This window comes from Uranotaenia lowii, unplaced genomic scaffold (assembly GCF_029784155.1).
Source record: "Uranotaenia lowii strain MFRU-FL unplaced genomic scaffold, ASM2978415v1 HiC_scaffold_119, whole genome shotgun sequence".
Taxonomy (NCBI): domain Eukaryota; kingdom Metazoa; phylum Arthropoda; class Insecta; order Diptera; family Culicidae; genus Uranotaenia; species Uranotaenia lowii.
In genome coordinates this window covers 20,585-37,116 of record NW_026597177.1, presented here as the reverse complement: position 1 = coordinate 37,116, position 16,532 = coordinate 20,585, and the positions used below count along the sequence as shown (strand labels likewise).

Genomic DNA, 16,532 nt, shown 5'->3' with positions numbered 1-16,532 from the left:
CCGACGCCGTATTGTGTGGCTGCCTTAAGGGTCAAAACATTCCAAGTTCCAATTCGTGTCCGTGTTTTCATGCTAAAAGTCGTCGCCAAAGTTCCAGGTCGGTCATTTCTTTCGGATTCCGTAACAATTCTTTCAATCGGGAGCAGTAGGTTGTTAGCCTAAAGTCCCTATCCCGCGATGGGGCTGCCATCTTGGACTTAGCTGGCGGGAGCCGCATTTCATAAATTCAGCCGCTCGCTGCGAGACAGTTGCTGTTTGAGCCGCCCCTGACCTGGAGAACAGACGCTCGGTTGTTGTTGCACGCCGCCCCTGATCTGGGGAACAAACGCGTGCGGCCACCTTCTCAGTTTGCATGCGACCAAAGCATCCACCGGGGTTGGGTACCCGATCTCCGCTTAGGTTACTCGCATCCCAGCCGGTACTACGGGGAGGTAGAGATAGGAGTTGTGAATAAGAGGTGATATGAAACCGCTAGCTGGGAGATATTTCGAAAAATAACATAAAGAACAGCTGAACGAATTCTTTAGCGGGAACCTGGACGGTTTCCAACCAGAAGGTTTTCGTTGACAAGTTTCACCTTGATGAACAAGGAGAAAAATTGATAAATTTTATGTATAGCACTTGAGGTGGCTGATGATCTGTGAAAGTTGAAAATAAGTCAGTGTTACATAACTGTTGACCCAATGAATGGTCAAATATACAAAGAATGTTGCCTCCAAATGCTACCTTCTTCCCTGAATAGCACTTCCATAGATCCTAAAAGTTTGATACTATGTTATGTTTGGATCTACAATTACTCGAAAACAGAGGTGGAGTGGTTAAAAGTTGAATATGTTGTTTTTGTGTCGAAGGACAATCTGCTAAAATTGCCACAACTTCAAACAAAATTAAAGTTTTGAGTAGTTTTGAAAGTCGTTTGACTGAAAACAGGAAAGGTTATAAACAAAGCCTTGATTTGGGAGAACGGTGATTCATAGTAAAATGGCGCCTAAAAATTAAAGTTTATGAACTTCTTCATTGGACGCTTCCTCAAAAATCACTTGACAGACGTTACACACGTTTGCACATGTAAGAATTACATAACTAGGTAAATTCATTGAATATTTCATAAATTTCCACCCATGCATTCAAAAGTTATCCACAAAACAAGGGTTTGCATTTTTTTCGAATACACTCCTTATACAGTAGGACCCCGCTTATCTGAGGTAGTCGGGGGAAGGACCACCTCGGATTACACGAAGTACATTGACAAACCGTACTCTTTTACATGCACACAACTTTACATGGATATTGTATGAAAATGGTGGCTCGAATAACGAGGAAGCTCGGATAACTGGAGCTCGGTTAAGCGGTGTTCTACTGTACGCTCGCTCACACACGATACAAACAGCAACTAAAACATAAAAAAACTATCTCTACCTCTAGCTGGTCCTGATAGATCGCTTGAAATTTGTTAAGGCAGCAACATAAACCATGGCACAAAGGGTGGTTGTGCATGAAAATTCGATCCCGACCGATTTCACGGTTGCACACTCAATCAAACAGCCCAATCATTCAATGACATTCACAAACAGGGTTGCCAACATTTTTTTTTTCAAAAATCACTGGTGAAATAAAAATCAGGCTAAATCAGGCACGATAAAATAACGGACACAGGGTTGCTAGCGATTTTTCGTTTTGAAATTTCAAAGTTTTTCCCGTTTTTCCCCGGTTGTAAATGATGATCAACATTCACAGACCAAATGAACCAATATGCCTTGGAATGAACTGTTCCAAAGGATAAGAAGTGCGTGCAGAGGCGATTGAATTTCTAGTTAGGGATAGGATTTAATTTTCTCCATCGAAAGAACATTCTTTGGTTGAGTTTTCAATTAGAAAGCTAGAAGCTCTACGACAAAAGTTCGGATCGATTTGAATCGATTTTGACAGTTCTTTTGTATCGATTGGAATTACGTGTTTCAGGCGTCGCTTCTCTTACATGAAGGTTCACTCAACAAAGTTTTTTGTCGCATTCGATCCTTTGAACTATTTAAAAATAATGCATTTTAATTAACAAATATATTTTACGTTTACTAGAAATACTCAAACTTAAATTAAAATTAAAAAAAAAACAATCTCATTTCACTTAAGTAAAACTTAAAACTTCACGGGAAGTGCTTGGTTAGACGATGTCAAAACTGATGGAATGAATGAATGTGTTCATTCTATTTTCACATGGCCGTATCTTCTATTTTTTATAACATGTTCTTATAAAATTTGAAAGAATTTCATAGGCCTCTTATGAAAACAATCTTACACGGTTCACAAGACACATCTTATGAAAATTATAATAAGAATTTTCCCGAGTGTAAAAATTTTAAATATATTTTAATTTTTCAAATAGTAATTTTCCAGCTCCGAAAAAATGCGTCTGACACTTTCAACCGCTGCCCACCATCCCCTACTTTAATTTTCAATTTATTTGAAAAAAAGAATTTTCGGATTTAAAAGTTTGTTATCAAATGCTACCTATTTAGTGTATTTTTTTTGTTTGATGTTGTTATCAAGGTTCTAATAAAATCATACTAGTTGTTATTGGTTCGATTGGATTAAAAAAAAGTACGATAACTTTATTGTCACCTTATAGACTGCTGTTTGTGTGTTAAGACTTTCTTAAACGCCTTAAATTCAAGGTTAAAAGCCTTGCAGGATTATACATAAACTTTAATCAAGTCAAACATTTTTCAGTCAGGATGTAAACTTTGGAATTCCAATTTCAGTTTCTTGAGCAGTTAAACGTTCACAATCCACGAGGTTTTATTTTTTTGCAGTCCTTGAAGATGGAACACAATATAATACATAACGTTAATAAGTAATCACTGATTACTAATCATCATCACAAAGTAACGTATAAAAGTTGAAATTTTCCGCATTTTTCTGCCGCACTCTGTACTTCTGTAGCTTCAACGTGTTGTAAATATTATCACATACCTTCCATTCCCTTACTATGCATAGACATCTGCTAGTATAAATGATTGATAAATTAGACCATTAAGAGAAAATATTCTAAAGTGTCAGTTTTAAAACTTCGGGTGTTGAAAACTATCAATCTTATAATTGCCAACTAAATATCTCCAAACCGCATAAAACTAAACATTCTCGAAACATAAACATTTATTTGAAAAAGGTTTAAAAGTGAACAATATATCTTTTGCGATAAAAAATTGGCTTAAGACTGAAATACTGAAAATTCAATAATAGAGCGATTGAACGTGGTCGTGAAAAGTAGCAGACTAGTAACAAACAGTAAGTGAAAAAAGATAATTTAAAAAAAATCCACCTTGCTCAAGGTAAGCATGTTATTCTCCGATAAAATATCAAAAAGATTGCAATCCGTATTATGACGATTACGACCTAAGCTTCGGACAGTAAGTAATTCGAAAATTAATCTGAAACTGAAATCTTGGGAAATTATTTTATCGGCTATATCGGTGAAATTTTATATTCTTTGAGAAAGAATATTTTAAGAATTGAAAAATTATAGGTGGATAGAAGATTAGGTTAAGATGAAAGATGTTGAAATTGAGCGGAAAAACTTTTCATCATATTTCATCGTTTTGTTCCTCACGGGCCTACTACCTTGTAGTGGTTGATACAGATAGAATTGTAACAACCACCACACAATAGTAGGCCTAGCGTGATTCGTCCCACAAGCGGAAACTTCCAGTACGAACGAACAAAAAGATGAAATGTGATCGCTCAGAAAAGCTCCAAATACGACCGAGACACAATTTCACCGATAAAGCCGATAAAATAATTTCCCAAAATAAATTTACGGTGATTAACTCTTCATTTAAAAAATCAATACTTGGCTAAAAAAGAAAATAAAAACACATTTCATTACATCGGTAGATAGCCTCGGACCATCGACCGTAGCGCGAATAGTCAAAAACCCAGGCTAGACCGCACGTAATGATACAATACCGAGAACAGCATCTATCGATAAATGTGTCACGGTCGTATTTAGAGCTTTTCTGAGCGATCACATTTCATCTTTTTGTTCGTTCATACTGGAAGTTTCAGCTTGTGGTACGAACCACGCTAGGCTTGCTATTGTGTAGTGGTTGTTACAATTCTATCTGTATCAACCACTACAAGGTAGTAGGCGCAGTGAGGAACAAAACGATGAAATGTGATGAAAAGTTTTTCAAATTAAAATTACCCCTCAGCTCAATTTTAACATCTTTCATCTTATTCTAACCTTTTATCCGCCTATAATCTTTCAATTCTTAAAATATTCTTTCTCAAAGAATATAAAATTTTACCGATATAGCCGATAAAGTAATTTCCCAAAATAAATTTACGGTGATTAACTCTTCATTTCAAGAAACTGAAGTCTGAATCTGCAATCTGATACTGAAATCTAAATCTGAATCTTAACATTATATCAGAAATCAGAATCTGAAATATGAATTTAAAGTGAATCTGAATCTGAATTCTGAATCTGAACCTGAAATCTAAATCTGACATCTGAATCTGAAATTTAAAATCTGAAATCTGAATCTGAATCTGAAATCGGAATCTGATCCAGCAAACATAAAATCGCATTAAAATGATAGATAAGTCGTTAACAACGTTGAAGTGAATCGCATTTTCTGCCGAATATGTAATCGATCTTAAAAATGTTTACCTGAAGTCGGTTTAAATGGTATAAATCAGCTATATATAATAAGTCCACCATTATTCTCAAGACGATTTCGCTCCACTTGTTCTCCCAAGGGGCTTTAGGTGAGAAAACAGCGTCTTTGTTCTCTCTGCGACCAGCAGTGCAACCAGATTGCTAAAATCAGATGTTGTATTTGCAAAAATTGTCCAATGAGAGAAGCAATCGGTGTCGGTGGCAACGGATTCCATGCGATGAGAGCAAAAACTTACGCTCTCTTTCATTCTTTCAGTATGTACGAATGGATCTTTTATTAACATTTCTACTGATGTAAGAAAGTTGGACTTTGAAGGATGAAGCCTTTTATTTTTTTTATGTTTATTGCTCTCATTTAAACAATAATCATTGCTTTCTTTTTTCATAATACAGTCTGCGTAACATTTTAATACCACTATATTTTTTCATAATCGCACTAAAACAATCATCCGGTGGTTTTAAATGGAATAACCGAGCAGTTTTCTTTATGTTCAATGCATTCATATTACCAAATAAAGTAGAATAGAGCCGTGCCAAGACTATTCAATTCTAAGGCAGCAATTTATATCTCTTGTCTTCAGGGACATCCTGCGTATATGCATTTCAACTGCTCTGGTACCGATTAACACAAAACTTCACAATCTGCTCATATATTAAAATGGCCTAAAAATAATATTAGGCTTAACCGGCAACTGTGGTGAGTGTTTTGATTTATTTTAGGATTATCTTTTTCTTCGATTTGTTTTATTTTGGTAGTGATTAGTTTTAATTTCTAAAAAAGCATATCCTCTAACATTTTTTTAATTATTTTGTGTTTTTGTCGATCAAAATAAAATCTGTAACAATTGTTTACTACACCAACCGGCATTCAAGGGACCCTATATTAGAGACAAAGCAAAAGAAACTTCACTATACGTTCAACATAAAAGATATAGTTCGATGTCTAGACTCTCTTGTCTCGTCTTCTACAAGCCCGTTTTACTGCCTTCTCCAGCTTCGCATATCGTTATCAGGCGGCTGATTCAATTCCAGGTTGGTTTCATCCGACAACTAAACACTTCTTCTTCCACAAACTTTACGGAGACTACTATCGCTCGTTGTGATAAAGACATTCTTGATTCCACACCACTGTTGAGTGTTCCGTCTTTCGACAGTTCCGAGGCCCGGGATTCAAGCTGTTCAATGTATGCTCTTTTCACTTCTGGATTTTCCAATCGGCGGACTTCGTATCGACACCCGACTTCCTCCTCTGGTCTCCGCTGGTCGATCAATGGAGGAGGGCGATCCTCTAATTCCATGTTGTTTCATTCTACAAACAGCTCTCCATTTTCGCTCATCTGTAGACCATGACGACCCATGATATGCTCAAGGTCCTGATTGTCGGAGCATTGAAGTCGTCTAAGTTGATTTGAATGTCACCCTTCGAATTTTTCTCATCCACGCTGTTCATTTGACTGTTAAATTGCTCTTTCTCATGTAAATCGGCAACGTCAGTTGGCGCATAACACTGGGCCATTGTAAGGTTTCTAACCCTTGTTCTAAATCTGGCTATGATTATTCTTTAGTTTATCGGTTCCCATCTTATGAAGGCCGCATGGGCCTGCGGGTTTAACAGGAAACTAACTCCTCGTTTCCGAGTAGCGTGTTTTCCTGCCAGGGTAAAGGACAACGGACAGTCCCAAGATTCTAAGGCGGCTAGCTTCTCTGGAAAGCTCAGCCTGTCTCAGCTTGTCTTTTTGGGAAAGGGTTAAAACGTTCCAAGTTTCAATTCGTGTCTTTGTTTTCATGCTAAAAGTTCTCGCCAAACTTCCAGATCGGTCGTTTTTTTCGGATTCCTCAACAATTTAAGAAATCGGGAGCATTAGGTTTTTACCCTAAGCTCTCTATTCCGCGATGGAGCTGCTATCTTGGACTTAGCTGGCGGAAGCCGCATTTCATAGATTCAGCCGCTCGTTGCGACATACGCTGTTTTAGCCGCCCCGACCTGGAAAACAGACGCTCGGTTGTTGTTGCACGTCGCACCTGACCTATAGAACAGCTGACGCGTGCTTGCGACCTTCTCAGTCTGCAAGCGACCAAAGCATCAACAAGGGCTGGATACCGTCAACTAGGGCATCATGCAACACTTTTCAACTTCAATGGCTTAAATGGCTAAAAAAAACGATTGTCCACAGATAATCAAACGGCATTTGCATCCAAAGTTTTAAGGTTGTTGGGACTTCACATTGACCTATTCAAAAAAATCGATCCGGGTATCGATGTCTTTCTTGGTACCGCCATCAGGCGTAATCTGGCTGCCAAGATACTGGAAGCACTCCACTTTCTCAACCTGTTGCCCATCTACCACGAAATTGGAACGATTTTCTGGGTCAATGTCGGAAAGACCAAGTCGACTTTCCGACATTGACTTTTAGACCCGCTGCTGAGTCAGCCAGGTCAAGTTGCTCCTTTGTCGAAGCATTCCACGGCAATTTTCGGATTGGTCTATCTACAATCAAACGATCCAGTCAAGATCTCATCCGTTACGACGAGAAAAACTAGCGGTGATAAGATACATCCTTGTTTCAATCTAGCAGTTATAGGGATTGGATCAGACAAGACACCGCCGTGCAGGACCTTGCACGAAAATGCCTCGTACTGTGCTTCGATAAGATGGACTAGTTTCTTTGGGACTCCTCGTCACCTGAGAGCCGCCCAGGTTTTTGCTTGGTTCTATCGGCCGAATGCTTTCTCGAAATCAACGAACACCAGCAGAAAAAAAGTGTCCTGGCAATAATTGTATTCCGAAAATCACTCATTTTCAATGAATGTTCCTGATTGCACTTCGAAACTGAACGTACAGCGATCGGGTTTTGTTATTGATTGCAGTGTTCCGAATATCACTCATTTTCAATGAATGTTTCTGATTGCACTTCGCATCTGAACGTACAGCGGTCGGGTTTCGTTATTGATTGCTACTGGACCTACCCGATCATCGATCGTTCAATTCATCGCTAAAATACAGATCACCTCGCACGATGCTTGCTGTCAAAACAGTGCAGCACCATCATCAAATTGGAATCTCACCAATGCGCAATGCATATGGCGAATCATGTTGGTCTTCGATCAGGAGTGAATGGATCAGGCAGTGAGTGAGTGATACATGAAGCCGATCATTAGCGTATTTTGTTTGATTTGATACATAGCAAATTAATAAATTTATTTGTGGTTATAACGTTTTTTAACATCAGTATGATCAAAATCAAATTGTAGTTGTGTTTGTGAGGGAAAGATGTTCACTTTCGCCGTGTTTTTCAATTTTTACAAGTTCTCTTATTAAACTGTCGTCCGTCACGTTAAAACTACTGAGAATTTATGGTGTCCCGCACAACTGTTTGATTTTTTTCGTCCTGCAAAAAATATTTTTGAATTTCATATAATTCAGGCAGATACTGAGTGAGCTACATTCAGAATGGATCAGTTTGTATCTCCCTCATCTCCGATATGCGATGTTTGCTAAACCGATGATTCTGAATGATGCGACTCGGTTTGCATAGCTGATAGGAGCGCTGATCGAGATTGCATACCAGCCAGGCGAAGCAGTTGCGAGAGGCGCTATCCCATTATACAATCAGAATGTTTCCAACAGGAAACGCATCCTGAGTGTTTGTTTTGATTGATTTTCGGAACCCTGATTGATTGCTACTGGACTTATCCGATCATCGATCGTTCTATTCATCGCTAAAATACAGATCACCTCGCACGATGTTTGCTGTCAAAACAGTGCATCAAATTGGAATCTCACCATTGAGCGATGCATACGGCGTATCATGTTGGGCTAGGATCAGGAGTGAATGGTTCAGGCAGTGAGCGAGTGATACATGTAACCGATCATTAGCAAATGTTGTTTGATTTTAAACATAGCCAATTAATAAATTTATTTGATTTTACAGCTTTTTTTTTACTACAGTAAGAATAAAACCAAACTGTAGTTGTGTTTGTGATGGAAAGATGGTCACTTCCGCCGTCTTTTCAATTTCTAATCAGCCAGGCGGATACTGAGTGAGTGACATTCAGAATGGATCTGTTGGTATCTCACTCATCTCCGATATGCGATGTTTGCAAACCCGATGATTCTGAATGATGGGACTCGGTTGGCATTGCTGAGTAGAGCGCTGATCGAGATTGCATACCAGTCGGGCGAAGCAGTTGAGGTATGCAATCTCGATCAGCGCTCTACTCAGCAATGCCAACCGAGTCCCATCATTCAGAATCATCGGGTTTGCAAACATCGCATATCGGAGATGAGTGAGATACCAATTGATCCATTCTGAATGTCACTCACTCAGTATCCGCCTGATCCTATCCGCCCAGGATCCTATTATACAATCAGAATGTATCCAACAGGAAACGCATCCTGAGTGTTTATTTCGATTGATTTTCGGAACATTGCCTGGCATTCGTTGATTTGTTCCAGTATTATTCGCAGCATTATGATGAAGTCCACACATGATCGTCCGTATCGGAATCCAGCTTGTTGACGTCGAAGTGAAGCGTCAATCTTCCCCTGTTCAGGATAACCTTGCAGACTATTTTGAGAGTTGTACAGATCAAAGTTATGCCTCGCCAGTTACCGCACTCGGTCAGGTCTCCTTTCTCCGCGACCTTTACGAGGATACCCTGTATTCAGTCGGCTGAAAATGATGCAGCTTCCCAGATGTCAGCGAAAAGACGGTGCAACATTTGTGCTGGACAAGCCAGGGTCGTCTTTCAGCATCTCAGCAGGAATGCAATCGATCCCAGGTGCTTTGTTGGATTTCATGTCTTTGATTGCTGCTTCTATATCAGCCAGCGAGGACGCTTCCGAGTTGACGCCATTAATGCGGCTTACTTTTGATCATCTCTAGTCGTGACTCGGAAGAGTTGTTCGGAGTGCTCAGCCCATCGCACAGTGAGGATTTTCGAGCCAAACGCTCTAAGGGTCCAGCGCCGATTGACCGGCGCATAGGGCTGAGATAAAAGATCTCCACTGCTGGCGATTCGGAGCCAGCGTCTTCACTTGCTGCCAGCCAAGGTGCTCGTCAACTGTGCGGATTTCAGCGGCTAGACTTCGCCGCCACGAGCTTTTGGGCCTGCCTCTTCTTCGATGCCCATCTGGATTCCAGTCAAGCGCCTCTCTGCAAATCTCGTTTTCATCTCTTCGCAGCGTGTGCCCAATCCATCTCCACTTACGTTCCCGAATCTCGATTTCTAGCGCCTTTTGATGACACCGGCGATGAAGTTCAACGTTTGAGATCCAGTTGCCAGGCCACCAAGCGCGGATGATGTTCCGCAGGCAGCGATTCACAAAAACTTGCAGTTTTCGCGTCGTCACCGCATATGTGCACCAAGTTTCACACCCGTACAGCAATACGGATTTGACGTTTGAGTTGAAGATTCGGATCTTAGTTCGTAGAGAGATCTGGCGTGACCGCCAGATGTTTCGGAGACTCGCAAACGCAAATCGGGCTTTTCTGATCCGGGTTTCGATGTCCTTCTTGGTACCACCATCAGGCGTAATCTGGCTACCAAGATACTGGAAGCACTCCACTGTCTCAACCTGTTGTCCAGCTACCACGAAATTGGAACGATTTTCTGTATTGATTTCCATCGACTTGGTCTTTCCGACATTGATTTTGAGACCTGCTGCCTTGGAGCTTTCGGTGAGGTCGTCGAGTTTGCTCTGCATGTCTTGTTGTGTTTGGGCGAGCAAAACAATATCGTCTGCCAGGTCAAGGTCGTTCAGTTGCTCCATGGTTGAAGGATTCCACGGCAATCCTCGGTTTGGTCTACAGTCAATCGATCCAGTCAAGATCTCATCCATTACGATGAGAAAAAGCAGCGGTGACAAAATACATCCTTGTCTCACTCCAGCAGTTACCGGGATTGGTTCGGACAAGACACCGTCGTGCAAGACCTTACACGAAAATGCCTCGTACTGTGCTTCGATGAGATGGACTAGTTTCTCTGGGACCCCTCGTCGTCTAAGAGCAGCCCAGATGTTTTCGTGGTTCAGTCGGTCAAATGCTTTTTCGAAATCAACGAACACCAGCAGAAGAGAGTCCTGGAATTCGTTGATTTGTTCCAGTATTATTCGTAGCGTTGTGATGTGGTCCACACATGATCGTCCGGATCGGAATCCAGCTTGTTGCCGTCGGAGTGTAGCGTCGATTTTCTCCTGGATCCTGTTCAGGATCACTTTGCAGAGTACTTTAAGGGTTGTACAGATCAAAGTTATGCCACGCCAGTTACCGCACTCTGTTAGGTCTCCTTTCTTTGGGACCTTTACGAGGATACCCTGCATCCAGTCGGCCGGGAATGTTGCAGTATCCCAAATGTCAGCGAAAAGACGGTGCAACATTTGTGCTGACAAGGCAGGGTCGGCTTTGAGCATTTCAGCAGGAATGCAATCGATTCCAGGCGCTTTGTTGGATTTCATGTCCTTGATTGCCGCTTCTATTTCAGCCAGCGAAGGCGCTTCCGAGTTGACGCCATTAATGCGACTTACTGTGGGCGCCTCGAGCTGCGGGTTCTGTTGGCCATTGCTATTTGTAACTCGGAAAAGTTGATCAAAATGCTCAGTCCAACGCTTGAGCTGATCTGTTCGATCTATCAGCAGCTGACCTGCTCGGTTTTTCAGCGGCATTCTTGCATTAGTCCTTGCACCACTAAGGCGGCGAGAAATATCATATAATAATCGGATATCTCCAATGGCGGCGGCTCTTTCTCCCTCTTCTGCTAGGGAGTTTGTCCAGGCTCTCTTGTCTCGTCTACAAGCTCGTTTAACTGCCTTTTCCAGCTCCGCATATCGTAAGCGGGCGGCTGCTTTGGCTGACCCGGTACATGCCTGCTCAATTCCGACTTTCGCCTTTCTCCGATCATCGATCATCCTCCAGGTTTCATCCGACATCCATTCACTTCGTCTTCCACAAACTTTACCGAGAGTACCATGGCTCGTCGTGATAAAGGCATTCTTGATTCCACACCACTGTTCTTCGACTGTTCCGTCTGTCGGCAGTTCCGAGGCTCGGGATTCTAGCTGTTCAACGTATGCCCTTTTCACCTCTGGATTCTCCAACCGGCGGACCTTTTTTCGAGCCAAAAAAGGTACTCAATTCAGGCAAGAACGTCTCGCTTGAAAAGCCAACCATTCTTTATGTAAAAAACACTAGGAATGGAATTGTGTACACCGCTTTCTGAAAAAAATGATTTTGCCGATTTTCTCTATTTTTTTGGGTGTAAAGGCATAATTCCGATTGTAGCAATCTGCTTTGCTACAAGTCATATAACCATATTTATTAATGTATAAATGTCAGCTGAATCAATTGAAGTACTCCAATTTTTGTTTTTACGACAAGTGGCTAATTTTGCCTCTTTTCCCCTAAACTTTAGAAATATTTCGAGGAAATGCAGCCAAACAAAGTGTAATCCAATAATTTTTCATCATGAATGATCATTTTTGGTAGATCTATTCTTCCTCAAGCTGATCGAGTTGATTCAGCCGATATTTTTACATAAATAAATTATGTTTTATATGACTGTTTTGTAGCAAGGTAGATTGCTACAATCGGAATTCTATCTTTTCACCATAAAAAAGGGGTAATCGGGCAAAATGAGGCGTTCAAAGACATTTAATCAGAAAGCGGTGTAGACCATTCTATCTCTCGTTTTTTTTTGCATAAGAAATGATAGATTTCCAGAAATTAATACAGTTAAAGCGATCGTCACAGGAATTTACCATTTTCGATTAATCAATCCCCTCTGTGCATCGTTTGAACTGATCTGTTCGATCGGTCAATAAGTGACCTGCTCTTTTTCCGGACAGCTAGTTTGTAGTCCGTATTTGTGTCATTTATTTTAGATAATTGAAAATAATATAAAAGATTTTTTGATATTTGTTAGATTAATGATTATTTTAGACAAAATGAATAATTCCTTAAAAAAGATTTGAAAAACATGCCAAACAACCGTCAAAATAGCCCATTTAATAGGAGAAAATAGCTATATTTCAGCTGAAAAATAACAGCAGCTTTACTAACATACAACAACAAAATATAATTCGAAAATAAGAACGATGTAAAACTTCAAAACAAACAAGATAACTTTCGAACTAAACTTAAATTAAAGCAAACTCAATTTCTCACTTTAAATCGAGACTTTTGTCGCAAACTCACATGTGTTAAATGTTTCACCATACACTGATATTAAACATTATTTTTATAACTTTTTAAAGCATCTGTTAAATTCTTGCTTTTATGTTTATGGTTCATTTGAAAGCTTTTAGACTAATTTTGTAAATTTATATTGAAATTTAAACACTGTTTGATGTACATACATTCAAATCAATAAAACTTTCATTTTGAAATGATTATTGAAACTCAGTTATTGTTTTGGTGATCTACATATGTCATGCTGTCGAAAAAGCTGTCGAATTATCGAAAACTGGTGAATTTTAAATGAAATTGGTCTAAAACCATATTTGAACAAAATATAGATATTTCAAGATAGAGGAAAGGAAATAAAATTGTATAGGGGGAAGTCGTCTATGTCCGGACATCGCCTATGGCCGGACAACATAGTTTTTTGAAAACACAATATCCTAATAATGTTTAACACCATGAAAATAATGTAAATAGTAGCCTTATATGGTATTAGAAATATGGTAATCCAATCTAAAAAGGTAAACCAATGATAGGCATCTAAAGGTTTTGCCTAGTAGTACGGAGAGGATCGCCTAAACTTAGCATTTGTATTGTGGTCAGTTTATTCGGCTTGTAAAATTTGAACTGCATATGAACGACATCGTTGATTGGTTATCTTTAGACTACAGTAGATATAAGATAACAAAACGGAAGTTCAAACGAAATATTAGGAAAATAAAAAAATGCGATTTGTCTATGACCGGACAAGAAAATAATCAAAATAATAGATGGTTTCAACTTGAAACTTTCATTTTTTCATTTCTATAGCACCCTCAAATGGTTAGCAGAAGATGAGGATTCAATGACGAAACTATTTTGGTCCTCTGAGAAACTTGAAATTTTGCTGTCCGGTCATAGACAATTTTTCTCTCGTTTTTTCGAAACCATTGTTTCATTCTGGTTTGTCAAAAAAAACTTTTATGACTGGCTTCATAGAACGTTAAGTATTGGAAAACACATATTCACAACCACAAGACCTGTGCAAGTGATTTCTGTCATTTTGCTACGTTTTTGTGCCATTGGTGACAACTTTGGTGAAGTAATTCGTAGTGTCCGGCCATAGACAACACTTTTGGAAATGAGTGAAAACTAACATGAAATGATTTCTCTTACCACATGAATATGTTGTAAATTAATTTTGTTCTAATATAGTTAAGTGCTCATAATATTGATACTCTTCAAATCCGTAGAGGAACCAATATTTACAAAAAAATCTATTTTTGAAGTTATTGCTAAAAAACCTTAAGTGTCCGGTAGTAGACAACTTCCCCCTACTTTAGAAGACTGATCCCAAATTTTATTATTTCTAAATAAACAATAAAAAAAAACTTTGCACAAATTTGAGGCGAAGTGTTCTGATAAGTATGGAACAAGGATTCCAGTGCCACTCGAATTTTGAAATTTTGTCCACCGGACGCCATTTGGGTTGGAAATATTAGTGCAATTTTCCAGTGTTTGGCTTCGCTAACTCAATCAAAGTTAGCGATCACTAGTTGAAACCGCTAAATGTTCTAATCAAGTTACCGTTTAAAACTTATTTGATAAACACGTTTTAGCCTTATATGTTGCTGAATGATATGCAACCTCACATCGGGCTTAAATTTGAAGCGTAGTTTTGTATCAACCATTATTCTTCGAGCTTTTAAATTTTCATTCGAAACTTTCGTGTCTCATTACTTGCAAAACTAAGAATTTATTTCAATAAAACCTCGCCGTTTTACGTTGAGTGTTTTACATATTTACTCAACTATTTCTGTGCCTTCTTTTGATTGTGTTTCTTTGTGTTCTACTTTTTCAAAATTGAACTTGTACACAGGGGAGATTGAGGTATAGATCATTGCAGTTTTTTGTTTTTTTGCAGAGCCGTACAAAAAAGACAAATAAAAGATTGTAAATTAAAGTCCTCCACACTTAAAGTCATTTTGCGATAGCTATGATGAGATTAACACAAACAAAATAACTTAATATGTTGTTGAATGTACACGAGACAATGAACATTCAATTATTGAAAATTATGACGTTAGTTTATGTTCCAATTTATTGAGAGAGGCTAGAGAGTTGAATATCTTTATCTGTACCTATTAAATATCTTTGGTTCGCACCACTGGAATTTAGACTATTAACGAAATTCTTAGTTACGGTAGAGAAAAATCTTTTCTGTTGGAATATCTAAACGGTTTAATTTACTGCTCCAATATTTTCAATGCAAGGAAATTAAATGTTTTACTTTAGCTCGAAAATTGAATGACTTTTTGTAAAAGCTTATGTTCTTCAAAAATTATAAGCCCTCGTATGTTGTTAGATTTTGTCCTCAAATATGTATATAAATGTTATTGGCCATTTGTTGTGTTTAGCGTTAGTACGGTTTACGTGTCCTTTTGTTGTAAAATTATGAATACTTTATGATGATGGCTTTGATCAATATTTTTAAAATAAAAACCGCTCAAAACACAAATACTTAAAGATTATTTTTTTCCTATACTCACTAGATCGTTTTCCAAGAAAGTAAAAACACAGCTGGTTGAAGGAGTGCCATCCTATTTTCGAAAGAATCAAGGGGGGCCGCAACAGAGAGCCCCCATTAATTCACCATCCAGTAGTAATATGGAGTTTTTAAGAGGCGTTTATGCGTTTATGCAAGTGAGCAGATCATCGGTAAGTCAAAAGTTTGCACAAATTATGCGTATGGTTTTTTCACTTTTTTTTATTTCTTTTAGGCCAACAATGTGAAAACCGATTCTTCTATTTTTCGACTTCATACAAACGCAACCGTCATCCTCCTTGTGACGTTTTCCATTGCAGTGACCACACGGCAATACGTTGGAAATCCAATAGACTGCGTACATACACGGTAAGAAAAATTAGCGGTGTTTTTTAATTCACTTTTCGGCGTTTTTCGCAGACCGGACCCTTATGAGTTATTCCTCATACATTTTCAAGTTTTTTTTTTCTAAATTTGAGATCTTTTGGACTTATCACTGTTCTGCGCAAAAAGTTTTTGTGAAAAAAGTTAATTTTTTCTTGAAAATTTCCGTAGAAGGATTCTAGCAAGCCACTGTTAATAATAATAATGTTTTGTTGCATGCTGGTTGATATTACAGACATCTAAATGAATCTGTTTTAGATAAACGTTTGAAACAAACCAAAAAAAAATTAAAAATTCTTAAACCAGGGTTGCTAGCGATTTTTCGTTTTGAAATTCCAAAGTTTTTCCCGGTTTTTCCCAGGTTTTTTCCCGGTTTATACACGTTTTTAAAATAAAATAATGGTGAATAAAAAAATCAATGTCTCATGGGCCTCACACTTTTAACAATTGTATCCCGAAATTTGTTAACCAGTCATGATAAGAAATCATGACAAATACTTTGACGTCTTTTAACACGTTGTCTTTTCGTATAAAATTGACAGGTTTCCATGATTTTTTAAAACGAATCTAATGAAAATGGCATCTAATCGTTGTTTTGCTCCACGATTTAAACAATATTATAAAAATAAGTCCTGTTAATTTGATCTTGAAACTATAATGTATAGTAGGTATGTACTTTTCAGCAACTGTAGAATTTTCTAGAATTTTTATAAAAAACATCGAAACATAATATCAAATCAGCTTGCAAACTTGAATATGGATTTGTCCA

At 38.5% G+C, this 16,532-nt stretch overlaps 1 protein-coding gene across 1 annotated transcript in view; it reads left to right on the top strand.

Moving 5' to 3' along the window:
- The window catches only part of LOC129759188 (innexin unc-7-like), a gene marked incomplete at its 3' end in the record, with an annotated part of 41,135 nt that overhangs the window by 11,052 nt on the left and 13,551 nt on the right, over positions 1 to 16,532 (top strand). Inside the window, exons 3-4 of the mRNA XM_055756595.1 lie at positions 15,387 to 15,552; positions 15,615 to 15,748. Coding sequence (XP_055612570.1) covers positions 15,387 to 15,552; positions 15,615 to 15,748 — 300 coding nt within the window. The remainder of the gene's footprint in view (positions 1 to 15,386; positions 15,553 to 15,614; positions 15,749 to 16,532) is intronic.